This window comes from Rhinichthys klamathensis, unplaced genomic scaffold (genome assembly GCF_029890125.1).
Source record: "Rhinichthys klamathensis goyatoka isolate OS25496 unplaced genomic scaffold, OSU_Roscu_1.1 h1tg000068l_1, whole genome shotgun sequence".
NCBI lineage: Eukaryota > Metazoa > Chordata > Actinopteri > Cypriniformes > Leuciscidae > Rhinichthys > Rhinichthys klamathensis.
In genome coordinates this window covers 5,563,927-5,580,786 of record NW_026606611.1, presented here as the reverse complement: position 1 = coordinate 5,580,786, position 16,860 = coordinate 5,563,927, and the positions used below count along the sequence as shown (strand labels likewise).

Sequence of the window (16,860 nt, the reverse complement as noted above, 5' to 3'; positions counted from 1 at the left end):
ATCACATTGTGGCGTACACAGATCACAACCCTCTAATATTTCTGGCTCGTATGGCTAATTCGAACCAGCGTTTGATGAGATGGGCACTCATCTTACAAGAGTTCAACTTGGATATACGCTATAAAAAAGGTGCAGATAATGTCGTAGCTGACGCATTGTCAAGGGCGTATTCTAGTGATGCTTAGTTGACCGTTGAAAACGGTATGACTTGTTAAAAATCGGGTTTTGTAACTAAGGGTAATGTGTTATTTTTCCTTATTTCTTTAACTTCTTGATGTTGTGATTTGATGTTGTGTGCAGTTTGTTTTCTCTCTCTCTCTCTCTTTCTCTCTCTCTCTTTTTTTCTCCCTCTCCTTCTGTGCTAGCTCTCTTTACGACACAAGAGATCTACCGCGCCCTCTGTTTTGTACAGCACACAGAAGAGCGCTTTCTAAACAATGAAAGGTTCTTTCATGCGCGTGCCGGCTTCTTTCCCTCATTGAGAAGCGAAGGAAGAAGCGCGCGGTCAGATGTGCACGCGGCTATCTCTCTCTTTACGACACAAGAGAGCTACCGCTCCCTTACATTCTGTTCATCATGCAGAACCTTCTCCGTGATTCAGACACAACAGCGCGGTTTTCATGCCTGGAATCAACCATGCTGAAACTGTTCTCTCTCACTGCAATCCCCCGGCAGAAGTGCAGCTTGAGCATGGGCGGAATCCAGGCACGTGACGCACTTAGCATGCCCGTCCGCCTCATGCAGACGAGAGCCGCAAGTGGCGCATGAAGAGCGAGGCATTTGAAACAACGCTCGCTGTCCTAAAAGCAAAAGCAAAGGATATGCGTTGGTAGCCGGATAGCGATAGCAGAGAGGCGACAGGGTGCAGATGATGCAGAAATCCGCTGTAGATGATGCACACTCTAACTGTAGGGCTGGTTTCAACAGTGAAGCTTTCAGAGGACTCAGAGACGTGAAGTATGTCGCTGAAGGAGATAAAATCTGCTATAATGGCTATTTCGGGGCTTTTATGAGCTATGGCCACGCCCCTTGTGGCGGGCTCTTACGTGTATGACGTAATGATAGCTCATTGGCGAGACGCTGGAGCCGTCCGCGCCATTGGATGTGCAGTTGGCGCAGCACAGCCAATGAGTGAGCCAGACACTCACTGTGCTAGCTGTGCAGCTGCAAAATGCGTTTTACATTTTAAGCTTCAGAATTCGAGGAAAAGGAGTTTCCCCACTGCGTATAGCTACGCAATACGAAGTGGACATTCTCGAAAGGGAACATGTATGTGTGACCTGAGGGATCTTTAACCAGATCTAGGATTAAAGGTTCTTGACTACGCCACCTGGTGCCTCTCACACCAGGATATACTTTGCACCTTAACTGCTAAAAACCTAATCTAAGGCAAGCAGGTTCGTAGAAATACACCAAAGATAAAATAGACAGAGACGTGCTTTCAGTAGTAAAAAACAAAAACTTTATTATACAATGGTATAATTAAAAGAGCCGCACCGTCATACTAGAGGCACAGTACTAAAGCGAGAGACCAGACCTGGTATGGCTGTTACAAGGGGCAATACAATTAACAATTTAACTGGAAAATACTGATTCACAGTCAAGGCAGGTTACCTGTCCGGGACACGCGTGACGTTCACCGCCTGTGCTCTGGAATCTGGTGCCCATGATCACATGCATTCACACACACACGCACACACACACAGGCACAACCACTACAAGCCAATGATTCAATCGATATTGTGAAGTGCAGTTTACCACTACAATACGTGGTGCAATGCGCGAGGACGGAACCAGGAACCTCTCTTGTGAGCAGTTACTTTAGTACTCTGAAAAAAAGGAATAAAAGGACGAGAAAGTTACCACTAGCAGAGTAGATAGAGAATGTAAAACTATACACTACTAGAACAGCCATTACCACATCAGTCAGACAGAACATTAGACGGAGACTACGGCAAAATAACCACAATAAAGAAAAGAAAAGATATATATATAAAACTTAATTTAGGCAAGGCAAAGCAGCAGGAGCAATCTGCCTCAATGTTGACAAACGAACTGACACAGTGGAAAAACAGCCCTTTGCGCCAGTCTTCACAATCCTTCTTGATGTTGCTGCTTAATTGCGGTACAGCTACCTGGCGGGTGCTTTGCCCAAGACCTTCAGTAATACACAGCACGATTACCCGGAAGCGTCTGGCAATCAGTCAAACACCTTCGTTGCACAGGAGAACCACATACCCAAGTAGTAACAGACTGAAAATGTATCTGAACAGCAGAGAATCTCCAAGCCAAACAGTGTAGACTGTTTTATAGAAACTGGCCTAGAAGCAAATGAGTTGTTTAGCCACTCACGGCTAGCTGGGTGACTTCAGGGGGCTACCGTAGCTGCAGAGGGACAAACTTCAACCAGACAGCGACTACTCTGCCGGTTACACTCGCGTATATACATATGCAAGTCTTGGTTGTGGTTAATAAAGTTTAAGTAGGCCTGCTGACTTACCACAATTATATTTGACAGGATAACTACAGGGTGTTTCATGTAAATGGAATTATGAATGAATAAATATACCATAGTTTGTCACAATGTCATTCTTAAAGGCTATATATAGTTTTTCGATAAAGTGAAAAACTTAGGCTATATACAGTACATTGTCATTTGCAGTGTTAAATAAAATGAAACGTGTTGTAATGTCTTGACAAAACAGATGTCGCTCACTGAAGCTTTTATTCAGGATTAGAGATAATAACAAAAGCAGCGTTCCCATACGTGCTTTCTTCCGTATCCTATAATCCAATGCATTAACCCCATAAATGCTGAAGCAAAGAAAAGAACAACAAATTTCAACTATTCACAGTTTGACTGCAGCACCGCAGTATACCTGTAGGCTACAGTACTGTAGGATCCTATATAGTCGTCATTGGATCATATTTTAAAATATTTTAAGTATAGTATATTTAGGAAAAAATAAAGTTCATCCACGCTTTCTTAATCTTAGGCTCACAAGGATGGCAATGCACAACTTGGCACTGTAAAACATCTTGTAATCCTCAGAGCATCTCTATTGTTTTGTTGCTGCAGTAATCCTGTGTTTGCGTCTCTCGCATGTACTACTATGTGAAACACGTGAATCGGTAGGCGGGGTTAAATAGGCAATGATGTAGAAGTATGCTTTGATCTTCTGAGAGGCGGTCTTTCGTCACACTATGATGTTATAATGTGACATCAAGCTGTCAAATCCGAAACAAGCTGTTCGGACAGCTTAGACAGGTTCGGACAGGTTTCAATAAAAGCTGTATGGGACTACTGCGGAAGTCTTGAGTTCTGAAACTTACAGGATATCTTTATAGTACAATTATCTCTTATATGTCAAAAGATCAAGGAAAATTTGATTTCTCAATTCATGACCCCTTTAACTATGTCAGTGGGCCAAGAGCACATGAGTTGGTTAAAAAGACTTTATCTTTCATTTGCACTGAAACCAGAGACCTTGACCTGTCCAACTTCTAATTCTAGCAGGCTCAAAGGAACTTGACCAACAAGAACGCTCAGCCTTCTGAAATGAATTATAACCAGAAGTATCATGCACATTTTTTCTTTGGTCATGTCTTACAGTATATTGTTTCTGGGTGAAAAAAATGATCCAGACCTAGCTGCATGTGATTGTTTCATTTTTTTTTTTTTTTTTTTTTTACCAGACTTCAAAAGAAATGCATGTCCCAGCCTATTTTAGTTGTTTGTTCCTTGTCCCTCACCTTGGCTTAGACCAACAACCTTTTACAGTAAGTTGTGACACCCCCCCCCCCCAGCCAAAATAGAAAGCTTAAGAGAAAACATCCGAGGGCTGCAATCTCCCAGGCATGCACTACTCATTCTGTGTCAGAAACAAAGACTTTGTTTTGTCCCTGCAATGTTGGCTTTTAATTTATTCTGCTGACGTTTGACAGAATTTGCAGCCAAGCCTCTTCTTAACACCCAAACAAATACTCATTAGTAGTCAAGTCTACAATAGATGCACAGGAGACCTCTTGTAGTGCATGAAAATGAGTACAAGTACATTTGAGCTGCCTAGTTATTTGCACAGACAGACGGGGCTTTCTGTACCTTGCATGCAATCCGTTTTGCTGTGATAAGACGGCTGTGTTGTGTGGTTAAATGTTGATCACTTATCACAACAATAGCTGTTCTCAGAGACACTAATCAGAGAATCCTGAATTGCTCTTTTCAAAATCCTTAAAAAACCTTTTATTCCACAAACTTGCATTTCAAAGCAGCCAGAACATGGATTGCTGCAACGCATGAGTGGATTGCATCAGGGCCTCACCCATCTCAGGTCAGGTGACAAAGCATAAAAAGGCCCATCAATATGACTTTATTACTATGAGTGAGTTAATGATACTGTAAGTCACAATGGGCCAAATAGTCAAGCAAAACATTAAACCAGATTGTCTGCCATTTTGACTGCACCATTAGTGTGCAACATGAACGTCTTTTTAATATTTTTATTTATTTTGCATGTGTTTGCTCTCTGTATAACTAATTTCATGCAGTTGCAGGCAAAACCTGATTTCACCAAGTGCAACATTTCAATCAACCAATCAGATTTGATGGACAAGTTTACAATTTATGTCAACTTTAGGTTTACAACTACGGTTACGTGCTTCTACATCAGTGTTATTCACCTATCATTTCCCTCTAATTTTAAGGATAACTTATTAGGTTTGGGGGTAGAGATATGGTCATAATACATTTCCGGGCAGGAGTGTTGTTCCAAAATCAGGATGTGCCAGTCCCCAAGTTTTTAATATTGTTTTTCCCAACCCCAAGGCAACTTCTATATTGTGTTTGTTGTGTAAGCTCTAAGGGTAACACTTTACAATAATAGTACATAATACCTGAATTAATAATTACTTTGAGTCATATGAATTCCTGCATGAATATACCATCTTAACTACACGTTAGTAAATGCTTGTTAATTAATGCATTAATTAACATTTCGGGGTATACTAAATCAAACATGTTCTAGATCAGAAGAAAGATGTACTAAAAGGGCACAATGTAAAATTGTTCATAAATTTGACACCAGCAACTGTCACAAACACCAGTGAATGACACTAGATGTCTTGCAATGTTTACATTTAACCTTACTCGTTGAACACACAATGATGCATTCATCATTAAAAATAATTTAATCTCATTCTGTTTTAAGTGATTCCACTGCTGCCATCAAGAGTGAAATACCTACACTAACATATTCATTAACAGATGCAATTTTCTAAATTAAAATCAGTGTTAGCACAGATGATGGTTATTTATGTGGTTATTTTATGGATTGGTTTACTGTCTTTATATCATAATGCAGTTGGATGTTAGTCAGTTAGGTTTCTTGCTCTTCTTTTGGGCCACAAAATGTGTCCATTTTCTAGAGCAAGTTTGATTTAGTTTACCCCGAAATGTTAATTAATACATTAATTAACAAGCATGTACTAATGTGTAGTTAAGATGGTATATTCATGCAGGAATTCATATGACTCATGTCGTAGTTAAGGTTAGTTCCTCATTAGTACATGTCTTAACTCATCATTAGTTCATAGTAATTATTAATTCAGGTATTAGCACATGACTATTCATGTACTATTATTGTAAAGTGTTACCGCTCTAAGATGTTCTAAGAATGTTTTTATGAACCTCCCTATTAAGTTATGAATACATTATTTCTGAATGTTCTCCAAACATTAAAAATAAATATTTGTTCTTTGTTGTGGAACTTCCCATTAGGCAAACAACATGGAAATGTTAGTTTTGAATGTTCTCTGAACATTCTGACACAAGTTAAAAATTGTAAACTTAAACATTTCAACAACAAAATTAAAAAAAATTCCATTATCGATGTATAGATACTGTTTTTGGGCTAACATTTTGAGAACATTATTGAACTTAAAAAAATATATATATATATTTATTTTTTTGTATGTGTTCACTCTCAAAATTCTTCTTTCAATTCCATAGTATCTGTGTGTCTTGTGGTTAAGTCAGTTGTGCCTTGGCCAAGTTTATTTCTCCACCCAGCCTGTAAGGCAATCTCTTCATTACGTTTGTTGTGTAAAAAAAAAAAAAAGTGGTGACATTTTGACAATATTAAAGACCAGATAAATTTGAACGAATGCTCTATTAATGTTGCTGGAAGAATGTGTTTTCATAACTTTGAGAAAACCTTGCCTAAACGTTAGGGAAGATCTGAGAACATTCCCTTTTAATTGGATTTACAACAGAGTACAACCTATATCAACGGATAGAGTTCATTTTCTGTCTGAGACTCATAGTTTGTGCCAAAACTTTTTGGAGAGCATGTGAATCAACAATATATTTCACAATGAAGGGAATGTGATTTCAGTTTACACAAGAGAGGATTTCAGACTGCTGGGTTGCACATTTCCATATGGTGCAGGTGATCAGAATCAGAAATTAAATTGAAAGTGGTCGAAAAAGTGCAATGAACTCACTGCTGGTTGTACCATTGGCATCATTTTGATTTAAGGCACGAACTACATTTTCAGTTTTAGTGGGTTGCATTTTTTATCTCTTCTAAGTCATGGATATGTCCACATACAAAAGTTCGCAAAACTTCAGTACAGAACTACTTTCCATTATGCCAGTGACACTGACACTGCATGTAACTTTCCACATGGACTGAAGCATTATTTAGGCTACAGAACGTTTCTTTACATCTCAACCTATAACGTTTCATGTCAAGGACTTGGCCACTGGAGAGTAAATGATTGTCAAGATTATAATTTAGATACAAATCAAACATTATTTTCAAGAGAACGTTTGTGGTTTGTGAAAAACATGGTTTTGTTTTATTTTATGTACAGCACCACATTCCAGGCATTCCTCAATCTATAGAGGAACTCCGACGCTCCGTAAAGAGTCACATGATTCACGCACTTTACCCATTATATTACACGATAGTGAGATGTTTGCAGCAAATTGTTGTAATCAGATCGTTATGGGTGTTGTTGGACAAATCTATTTTCGTATGCCTGCAACGCCTCCATACACACCCTCCTCGCCGATTTAAATGTGTGGATGAGACTGAACTTAGTTACCTTTGCTTTTTTCGATCTGACGAACTGTTAGATGAAGTTTAGGGATGTTTAGCGTCAACATTTAAACCGTATCAACGCCGACTCTTATGTGGAAATCTCCAGTGTAGATTGAGTCTGTTGTAGGCTACAATGACAGTCTTTCATCTGGATGATTTTTTAGCAGGATGGATTGGAGGTGAGTTTTATTTGTTTTGCACTTAGTAAGAAGCTTTGTATGTTTAACATTGCAAACAAACCCCAACCGTACATTTTCGGAGAGTAGCCTAATAGCTATTGTGCGATTTAACAGCTTGTATGCGTGTACAGTTTAGCCTATACTTTTTTTCGTAAAGTAGTTACAAACAGATGTGTAAGTTTCAATTAAACTAGCACTTTTAGCTGTTAAAGAAGCATATTATCAGCTTTTTTAGAATGTTTTTTTTTTAAGTACCGCAAAAAATTGTCAATATAAAAGAGTAGAAAAACAAGTTTGATTGAGAGATGGCAAGAAGCCGCGTGAGGGGCGTCGTTGAGTCGTGTTTATGTTTATTAGTTAGGTGTTGTTTCTGTTGTTAAGTCTTACATTAAAACACATCCGTGTCCATTTTTAACGAAATTTGTGTCACTTCACTTGTAGGCTACGAAACCATATCAGTAAAGTGTTACAAATCTTTGCTCCATCAGACAAAATATTTCACTATTTTCCGCGCTCTTGCAAACAAGGCAGATTTCGTGTTTTGGCAAAATTGGTCTACATTTCTCAGCCTTAAACGGTTTTTGGTGGAAAAACGGGTTTTGGTTCTAGAAAAGAAGAGTGTATTCTGTAAAGCCCCAATAATGTGCATGTCCTGCCCATCCACCATGAAATGTTCAAAACAATGTAACTTATTCATGAAAACGGACACTGTGTTATGCAAGAAGAGCCTCCCACAAAGCCATGCAATACATCTATCATTATAATTGTCTTTGAAGGTTTGTCACTGTTTGTGTTGCAGGAGCATCCAGTGTAATTGTAGGACATCCGCTTGACACAGTCAAGGTAAGGTTTGTGATTTGTTTTGTGTAAGATTAGTAGGCTACTTATTATATATTTATAAAAAGTTAATAGGTTTTACTCTCCAAGTGACTTCATAAGGCATTATTTTTCTATTTTTACCCACAGGGCAGGCATAACATTTTTTGGTTAGGAATGAAGTCAACCCAGGAAATAATGAGAAACATTAATTTGTGCTCTTTTACAGACTCGTTTACAAGCTGGCAATGGATACAAGAATACTCTCCACTGTATTGTATCCATCTACAAAAAGGAAAATGTAAGAATTTACATATTTATAAACTAAATGAAAAAAAAATATATTGAAAATATATATTTTTTTCAATAACCGTATCACAATTACCCCAAAGGGGCAGACAGCCTTGTATTTATTGAGCCATTTCTGTTTTGCTATACCTTTACAGCTATTTAGAGCTATAACCTCAGGCTCTTTAACTTTATAACATTTATAATATATAAAAAACTTATTTACAGAATGAAAATATTGTTATTACAGCATGGTATCAGCAAAGTTAGCCATTGTTCAGAGATTGACACTTAGCCTGAATAGTTAACTTGGAGTTACAGTAATTTAGATTTATTTAATTTAGAATTTTATTTACTTTAGATAATTTATATTAGTCATTTATAGTTTTCCCATCCTGTTCTCAAATGTCGTTAATATCTTACAGTTGTCAACATTTTAAGTGGATCAAAACCTTTCATCAAAGTTATACCTTATAGGCTACATGAATTTTTAACAATACCCGTTCTTGTCTTAGGACAACTTTGATTAACTTTTTTGATCCACTTCAAATGTTGACAACTGTAATTTCTACCAAAGAAAATGTCACTTCCTTGAGGATTATTGAAAACAAAATAAAACAATTATTACAACAATAAAATAACCAATAATGCCAAAGAAAATATTGGTTAAAACCTTTTAAATGAAAAAAAAGACATCTGAAATATCTCCTAATAAATATCCTGTTGTTCATGTAAAATGTTGCAGCATCTTGGGATTTAAATGGTAACATCTCAAACAGAAGTAGTAAAATGGTTAAAAAACACCCTATTTTTACTTAATTCTGTATAATATATTAAGATGTATAGGATTGACCAAAGTCACCAATGAAAATCACAGGACAACATTTGTGTAAGTGGGCCCCCTCACCCCCCAAGCCCAATGAGTAGGCTATACTCTCAATCACAGGGCCTGGGTCTATGTTCCCAGTTGTCCCCGGGATGGACTTCATATATATAAAAAATCACCCCATTTATGGTATGAACAGACTTTTCCTTTACTTAGAAGCAAAAGTAGACAACTCATGACAAAGACATCTCTCTCTTTTGTGTTGTCTCAGGTTGCAGGGTTTTTCAAAGGCTTGTCCTTTCCACTGGCTAGCATCACCCTCTATAACTCAGTGGTGTTCGGAGTCTTCAGCAACACACAACGCTTCATTAGCAGATATCGTTATGGTGACAGTAGACACCCTTGCAGCATGCTTGACTTGACTGTAGCGAGCATGTTAACCGGTCTGGTTTCGGTGGGGGTGGGCGCCCCTGTTGACCTTATCAAAATTAGACTGCAGATGCAAGCCCAACCTGTTCTTGCAGGTAAGCTGGAGTCTTGACATTTTAGCACCCTGGAGCTATGATGGATGGAGTAGGACTTAACATGTTCATGTTAACCCTTTCATACATGAATTATGATAACCACAGTCAGGATATGTGATTGTATTGCTCTTAGGCCATGAAAAACAAGATTTGAACTTTTTTTTACACATATTTTACATGAGTGGACAGTATGCGTTTATGTTTTTAATTGAAGAGATACTGTATTAAACAATACAGTAATAGCACCGTAATACTGTGTATTTAACAATTCATAATTGTCAGAATAAAATTATATAAAGTCATGTGAAAACTATAAAATATATACAAAAATATATAATATAGATTCAATTATTGCAAATGCACTTGAGTTTGTTCTCGAGTTTGCAATTCACGTGTATTTGATATCAGAACATGAGGATGTGATTCCACCAAAGACTTGACAACCGGTGAAGGTACAACTCTGTGAAACCCAATGCAGACTATGTAGATAATGCCTCAGCTATGTAGCTGAGATATAGCTAGTGATGCATGATGATGTCTAATTTAGTGGACATGACTTATCAGAATTTCCTCCCAATCTAAAATCAATACTTGGAAAATTGATACGAGTCCTTAGATGCAACAAATGTTACAAATGGATGGATATTCCAGTGCAACTTGGCATTTCTGACTGGCCGTTGGCAATCTTGGTTTGGAGAAAACTAAAATTCTACTGCTTGCCACTTGGTAGCATAGTGGTTGATGTGCAACTATGCCATCAAAACCCATGCATACATAAGTAAATGGCTACAGATGCCCACTGTAGTGACCTCTATGTGTAAAAGGGTTAAAGGAAACAATCCCATGTAATGATTACTGAAAGCTAATCATTTCCAAGGAAATGAACGATTGTGAAAAACAAAATCTCTATGAAAAGACACAGTATTGCTCATGTACTATTTTGTGTGTTTTCAGAGAACTTTAACATTGCTGGGAATGGGAGTGTCCCTCTTCGGTCAATGGGAATTCAGTCCCAGACTATGTACAGAGGGCCGCTGCACTGCATTAGTACTGTCCTGCAGAACGAGGGCATTCAAGGGCTCTACCGAGGAGCGGGCGCCATGATATTGCGGGATATACCTGGTTACACCCTGTACTTCATACCGTACACATTATTCTGTAACTGGCTGAATCCTGATAGCAATGGCACCCCTCATCCATGCAGCATATGGCTAGCAGGAGGTTTAGCAGGTAAATGAGACATGAGAGCTGTTCCAAAACCTAGTAGCTTCTATCTACTGCCTACACAGGCACCTGGCTTCTAACTAAAGTGGAACCTAATAAGTGACTGATCTGAAACCCTCTCAAATGCACAGGCTCGCAGTAGATTTCAATAGAATTTGATGTTAACATGTTGCTAGGCTAACAACATGAGTCCCACAATAGTCCACTTGAAATATATTGTCTGATATATATCGGCTGAATGTGATCCTTACCTACACTCTTATAAATAAATGTTCTTTATTTATTGTCATTAATGGTTTCATGAAGATCCTTTAAAATCCATGGTACCTTTCCATTGGAAAAAAAGTTTCTTTTTAATGATAAAATTTTCATCACACCAAGAAAAAAAAAAGTTTCTTTTGGTCACTTCAAGTTTATTCTGGGAACCCAGAATGGTTCTTCAATGGCATTGGTGTGAGGAAAAAAACTAACTTTTAGAACCTTTGTTTCCAAGAGTGTAAAGAAAATGTAATTTTTTTTAAACACCAGATGTAGTGTTTTTAAGTCTGTTTCCAAAAACACAGCTGTTTTCCAAAATTGTTTTCTCAAGTTCAACTGAGTTAAAAGGCTGTGTCAGAACCTCTGTATTACACCACATACTTCTCAGCAGTCATGCATAGATTAGCAAGTGTACTGTTGGCTAAGGTGAGTCAGAGGGTGGATTGTTTTGAGATTTCTCACTGCACTTCCCATTTAATATTTCCCTCCTATCGGTAAATGACTGGAAGAGCCTGGTTTAACGGAAAAATGATTCTAGTGGGAGTCAAGCATTTTAAGAATACTCTATTTCACTTGTGTTTATGCTGTTGTTCCACAGGATCCATCTCATGGGTCACCGCCACACCTACGGACGTGGTGAAAAGCAGGTTGCAGGCCGATGCCATGCAGCAGAGGAAATACAAGGGCATTATGGATTGCATCATGCAAAGTTACAAGACAGAGGGAATACATGTAAGTTTGTAATGGATGTTATACAATATTTGTTTAAGTAAGGTTGAAAACAAAGTTTTAATGTAGCAGCTGCATGACTAGTTACAATAGCTGCTAAACAGATACAAAAGTAAAAGTAAACAAGTACACTGTCAAACACGTTTGGTCAGCCTAAAAAATGTGCTTTGTGTGGTTACATCCAAATAAGATTGTTTTATTTAAGTCAGTAATCTTTTATTATGCTTTTTTTTAATATCATCTTCCATGTAGTCTGTAATTTTGCTGAATGTAAAAGGCCTGCAAAGATCAAAGTGCACGATAAATTGAGTTATTGTCTCATAAAAGAAAGAATTGATTCTGAATTGCCGAAACGAGTCGTCAGCAATTCCAGTCTCAGTACATACCAACAATGCAGTAGTAGGTGAGGCCTGGAATTTGAGTCTCCGGAGCTGAAATTCAGATATGGTAATAGGCATTTCATTTACGACATGCACTGTAAGCGTTAGACCAGTGGTTCCCAAAAATTGTTCCAGGAGACCCCTATTTTAACATTCAAAATCCTTAACGACGAGCTTGGTGACCCCTAGTAAATCTTTTGCGGCCCCCAGGGCAACCAATCACAACAGACTGGGCCATGTGACCAATCAGAGCCATCTGACCAATCAGAGCAGAGTAGACTAATCACAACAGACTGGGCCATCTGACCAATCAGAGCAGAGTAGATCAATCACAATCGACTGGGCCATTTGACCAATCAGAGCAGAGTATTTACACCATGGCTGAATCCGAAATCGCCCCTTAAACCCTCATTCACTATTCCCTACGTTAGTCCACTAATACTGTTCACTTGAAGGAGTGAATGAAAACGAGTGAGCGAATTCGGACAGTCGTTGAGTGTACATCGTCTGTACACACTCGTTATTGCGGTGCAATGTGGGATTGAATGAGTGCACTCAATAACATCCACTGTGGTTTTGGACACCACTACAAATGGTTGGTCCCTCAAATAATGCCCTATTTGAGGGTATAGAGGTCGATTTCGGATTCATCCCGTGTCTACAACGGATGTGACCGTTGACATGCCGCATCACGCCACTCCGAAAAAGCTAGAAGAAGCTGTCCACACTGGACACGACAAAGCGAACACGTGTCGCACCACATCCAGTGTAGACAACATCACTGATTATAATGGTACTATTGTCTTTTGTTGCGTCACATCGCGCCTATCTCATCCGGTTTAGACACAGAGTTAGAAAGGAGGGATTTAGAGACTAAATTAATGTTTTCAGACTTTTTGAGAAATTAGGTGATGTGCAATGTATATATTATGAAAAATGGTTGCATGCACTTTGGGTGCATGTAAACCTATAAGACCTCCAAAACAACATAAGAAACCTTTAAAAATAGCAAAATAGGGGGAACTTTAAAATGAGGGAGTCACTCAAATATGCACTATATTACACCAGTAATTTATATACAATATATTACACTAACTGAAGTAATTTAAAGGTCAGACCAGGTAAAATAGGTCATGGGCACAAATTAAGTTAATTGCTGTTTATGTTTAAACCTGCTGATTCAGAATTTAATGAATTATATGAAATATAATACTGATGCTTTTGTTTTTCATTTTATTGTCAATGTCCAATGCAGGTTTTCTTTCGTGGGGCGACCGTGAATGCTATCAGAGGATTTCCAATGTGTGCAACCATGTTTCTTGGTTACGAGCTTTCCCTCCAGTTTTTCCGCAGTTCCTAACACAGACTCAAGCTGAAACAAGCTAACGCACAATATATGCTCTCAGAAATGATTTTATAGGATTCGTGATTTTAATGGCATGTAGACTTACATGTGGCATTTATGTGAGTTCATTGTTGATACAATGAAGAGTATCAGGGAAGCTGTGTTTCTTATATTAAGAAAAAAGTGAAAAATAGTAAAGTATTTTGAACATATTTGTTTTGCTGAGATATTTTAATATATGATTATCTTTTTAGATAAGGTCGGTGGGCTTTCAGTGCGGAGTGCCTTTAGGTGTATCTGCTAATGCAATAATATGCAAATGGGAACAAATTATATAGTGAACCTGTAATATAAAGTGTTTGCATGCTTGTTTGTATGAATCACTTTCAAATGTATTTTACTTGATGTAAATAGGAATTTTTATTTTTTTTTAGAATAAGTTTGCTCTCAGCTGTGATATGTCGGAATATGCTCGTTTGAAAACATTGTCATGGGTGTTCATGTCCTTGAAAATACTTTTAATGCTTCATATCCTTTTTTACACAACCTCCACTCTCCTCTTATCATCTAATTGTTATGGAAAGAGGAATATAGAGGCAAGAAACGAGTTGTAAAAGTAATATAAATATAAATTATATAAAGTGTCTTTTGAATAAATCGTGAATGAATCGGACAGTGTTATTTCTGATTCTCTAGGTGGCGCTGTTTCATTATGTCAGAAAAGTCAGCAGTTGCATGGAAATATAAAGAAAAAATGTTTCCACCAGATGGTGACACTGTATCTAAAACAAACCTGCCAGAGCAAACTTTTCTAATAAGCATTGATGAAGGGTCATCTGTATGTCTGAATAATTACAAACCTTATTCAGAAACAAAATTATTTTCTTAAATCATATGCTATACTCTGCATTAATAAACCACAAATGGCGTTATGTTTGTATATTATGTCTCTATTTTAAATCCATCCATTCATCTAACGCTCATTGTTTGGCTTTAGCTGTGTACACACTAAAAAAGAAAAGTAAAGTTTAATGTACCAAAAGTAATATTTAAATGTTACTATTCTGAGAATAAAAAACAAACAAACAGATGGAATAATGATAACACCTGCAATTAAAAACTCTAGACAGACAGCAACCCTTGTTTTGAAATATTCATACCTTCGGATTAAATGATGACTCAGATGTGGGGGCTCCGTATGCAGCAGATATTTGATTTGTAATGTTCATCTTAACTTATTCGCGTGCATGAATATTGACAACTTCACATGTCACTGAATTCCCGACTGCGTGAAAGAGCCTAACGATGATGGATGACATGCTCATCACAATCAGCTGCACAATGCCTGTTCCTCCAAGCTTTCGTACAAAGAGATGATGTGTGTGCTTGAGATATCAGACCATCATGTAATAAAAATATTATTGTCTATGATTCATAGTGAGCTGAGCACACAAAGTAAAGCAATATGTTTTTTTACAGGTTCCCAGGTGCTGCTGCTACTACTACTACTTACTATACTAATAATAATAATTATTATTATTATTATTGAAACACCCCAACAACCACCCAGCTACTGCCAAACAATGAAAGTGTATCTATTACGGGAATTACTATCATCATGTTGTACAGTTCAAAACACATCAAAGTATTGAAAGTATGCTAATAAGTTACTAACACAGAATGAAATAGACTCACCATGTGACATGGTGTTGTTGGCGGCCGAATGCACACCAGACATTAATCTGTCCAAAACCTTCAGTGGATTTTATCTTTAAAGGATCCCTCAAGGCTCACTCAGTGACATATTAGGATTATGATTTCATTGTGGCTCCCATTAGCTACCTAAACTGCATTGTTCTCTTGTTCCAGACGTGATGTCATAAAGTCAGTTTTAAATGGAGCAGATCTCTGAAATCAGACCCCATATGGCTGGTACTGTTCTGCTTTGTTTGAACTGATTGTGTTACTAGCCCGAGCACCTGTCAGTAATATTTGTTCAGGTCTATGTACAGGAGGTAATGAGGGATCAGTAAGCTGTACACAGCGCTTTCACAACCAGATCCTGCTGACCTTCAGAAAGGAAAAACAGTCTAAAAGTCTAAAATAGCTGAATGCACATAATACCACACTGCTGACAGATAGTGTCACTGAACATTATTGTTAATTATTTGTATTGTTTATATTCAACACTGTTTCAGCACCTTTGTTTGCACCTTTAAAAAAAACCAATAGACTAGTCTTATGTTAGTCATCAAATGTTTGTCTTAAAGACTGTTAAGAACTTTTTAAAGCCAGTTACATAAAAATGCAGATTGATCTAATTTGATACCGAAAAGTAACACTGGTTGCACCTTGGCTTCTTAAGACACAGTCTTAACATAATGGCTATGCAATATATTGCCATATTTCAAGACTTCCAAATAGCTGTGAGCAGGGCTGGACTGGGACACAATTTCACACTCATCCAGGCCATCCCATACACCCACAACAACACTATTTTTTGTATGGCTATAATGGTCTAAAACCAAGCTGGGATTAAAGGTTCTCTCTCGAACATACCTTCACTTCACTTTTCCTTTTCTTCATTTTACCTTATATCTCTCTGTTTCTTCCTTGCGTGTATACTTTTTTTGTTTGTTTCTTGTACCTGTCACTTCTTCACCAGTTCAGCAGGCCTACTGATAAACAGAACTGCCTCCACCTTGTTGCAAAAAAAAAAAAAAAAAAAAAACTTGTTTGCACCAAATCTAAATTTTTCAAATGAATAGCCTGTGTTGATGGATTTTATTTTTCATCTTGGAATGACTAAACAAAACTTTATTTCATACAAATATAGAACTAATTTTCCAAATTGCCTAAATGTCAAAATAAGTATGACTACATCATGACAGAAGATCTTTTTAGGAAAATCCTAATACTGAACATGTTTTATAATAACGTTTTGTGTTGTCTGGCCTAGGCCTATAGCTCCCTCCCTATAAATCAATGTGAATAGGCCTATCTGTCTGCTAAATTTCTAATAACTTTACAATAGAGATATACCGTCCTTTTGCATTGGCTATAGTATTTTGATTGAAGAAAGCAATGGATATAAGTTCTACTGCTAACATTTTCTAGCCGTTTGTTTAATACTTCGCTAAGTTTAATACTTCGCTATTTACAAATGGAAGTTGAACTGACCTGTACTT

General features: G+C 37.5%; 1 protein-coding gene across 1 annotated transcript; it reads left to right on the top strand.

Annotated features, from left to right (window-relative positions):
* The first annotated feature begins 7,099 nt into the window (after positions 1 to 7,099).
* slc25a48 (solute carrier family 25 member 48) lies at positions 7,100 to 14,329 on the top strand. The gene is made up of 7 exons (XM_056250395.1): positions 7,100 to 7,282; positions 8,082 to 8,125; positions 8,328 to 8,399; positions 9,484 to 9,736; positions 10,691 to 10,966; positions 11,817 to 11,950; positions 13,583 to 14,329. Exons 1-7 carry the CDS (start codon positions 7,237 to 7,239, stop codon positions 13,685 to 13,687), a joined length of 930 nt encoding a protein of 309 aa, XP_056106370.1. The 5' UTR covers positions 7,100 to 7,236; the 3' UTR covers positions 13,688 to 14,329.
* The last annotated feature ends 2,531 nt before the right edge of the window (positions 14,330 to 16,860 follow it).

Coding starts and splice junctions, on each gene's coding strand:
- slc25a48 (XM_056250395.1), top strand. CDS start 7,237: ATGACAGTCTTTCATCTGGATGATTTTTTAGCAGGATGGATTGGAG. Junction 7,283..8,081: donor TTTAGCAGGATGGATTGGAG/GTGAGTTTTATT, acceptor TTTGTGTTGCAG/GAGCATCCAGTGTAATTGTA. Junction 9,737..10,690: donor AGCCCAACCTGTTCTTGCAG/GTAAGCTGGAGT, acceptor GTGTGTTTTCAG/AGAACTTTAACATTGCTGGG.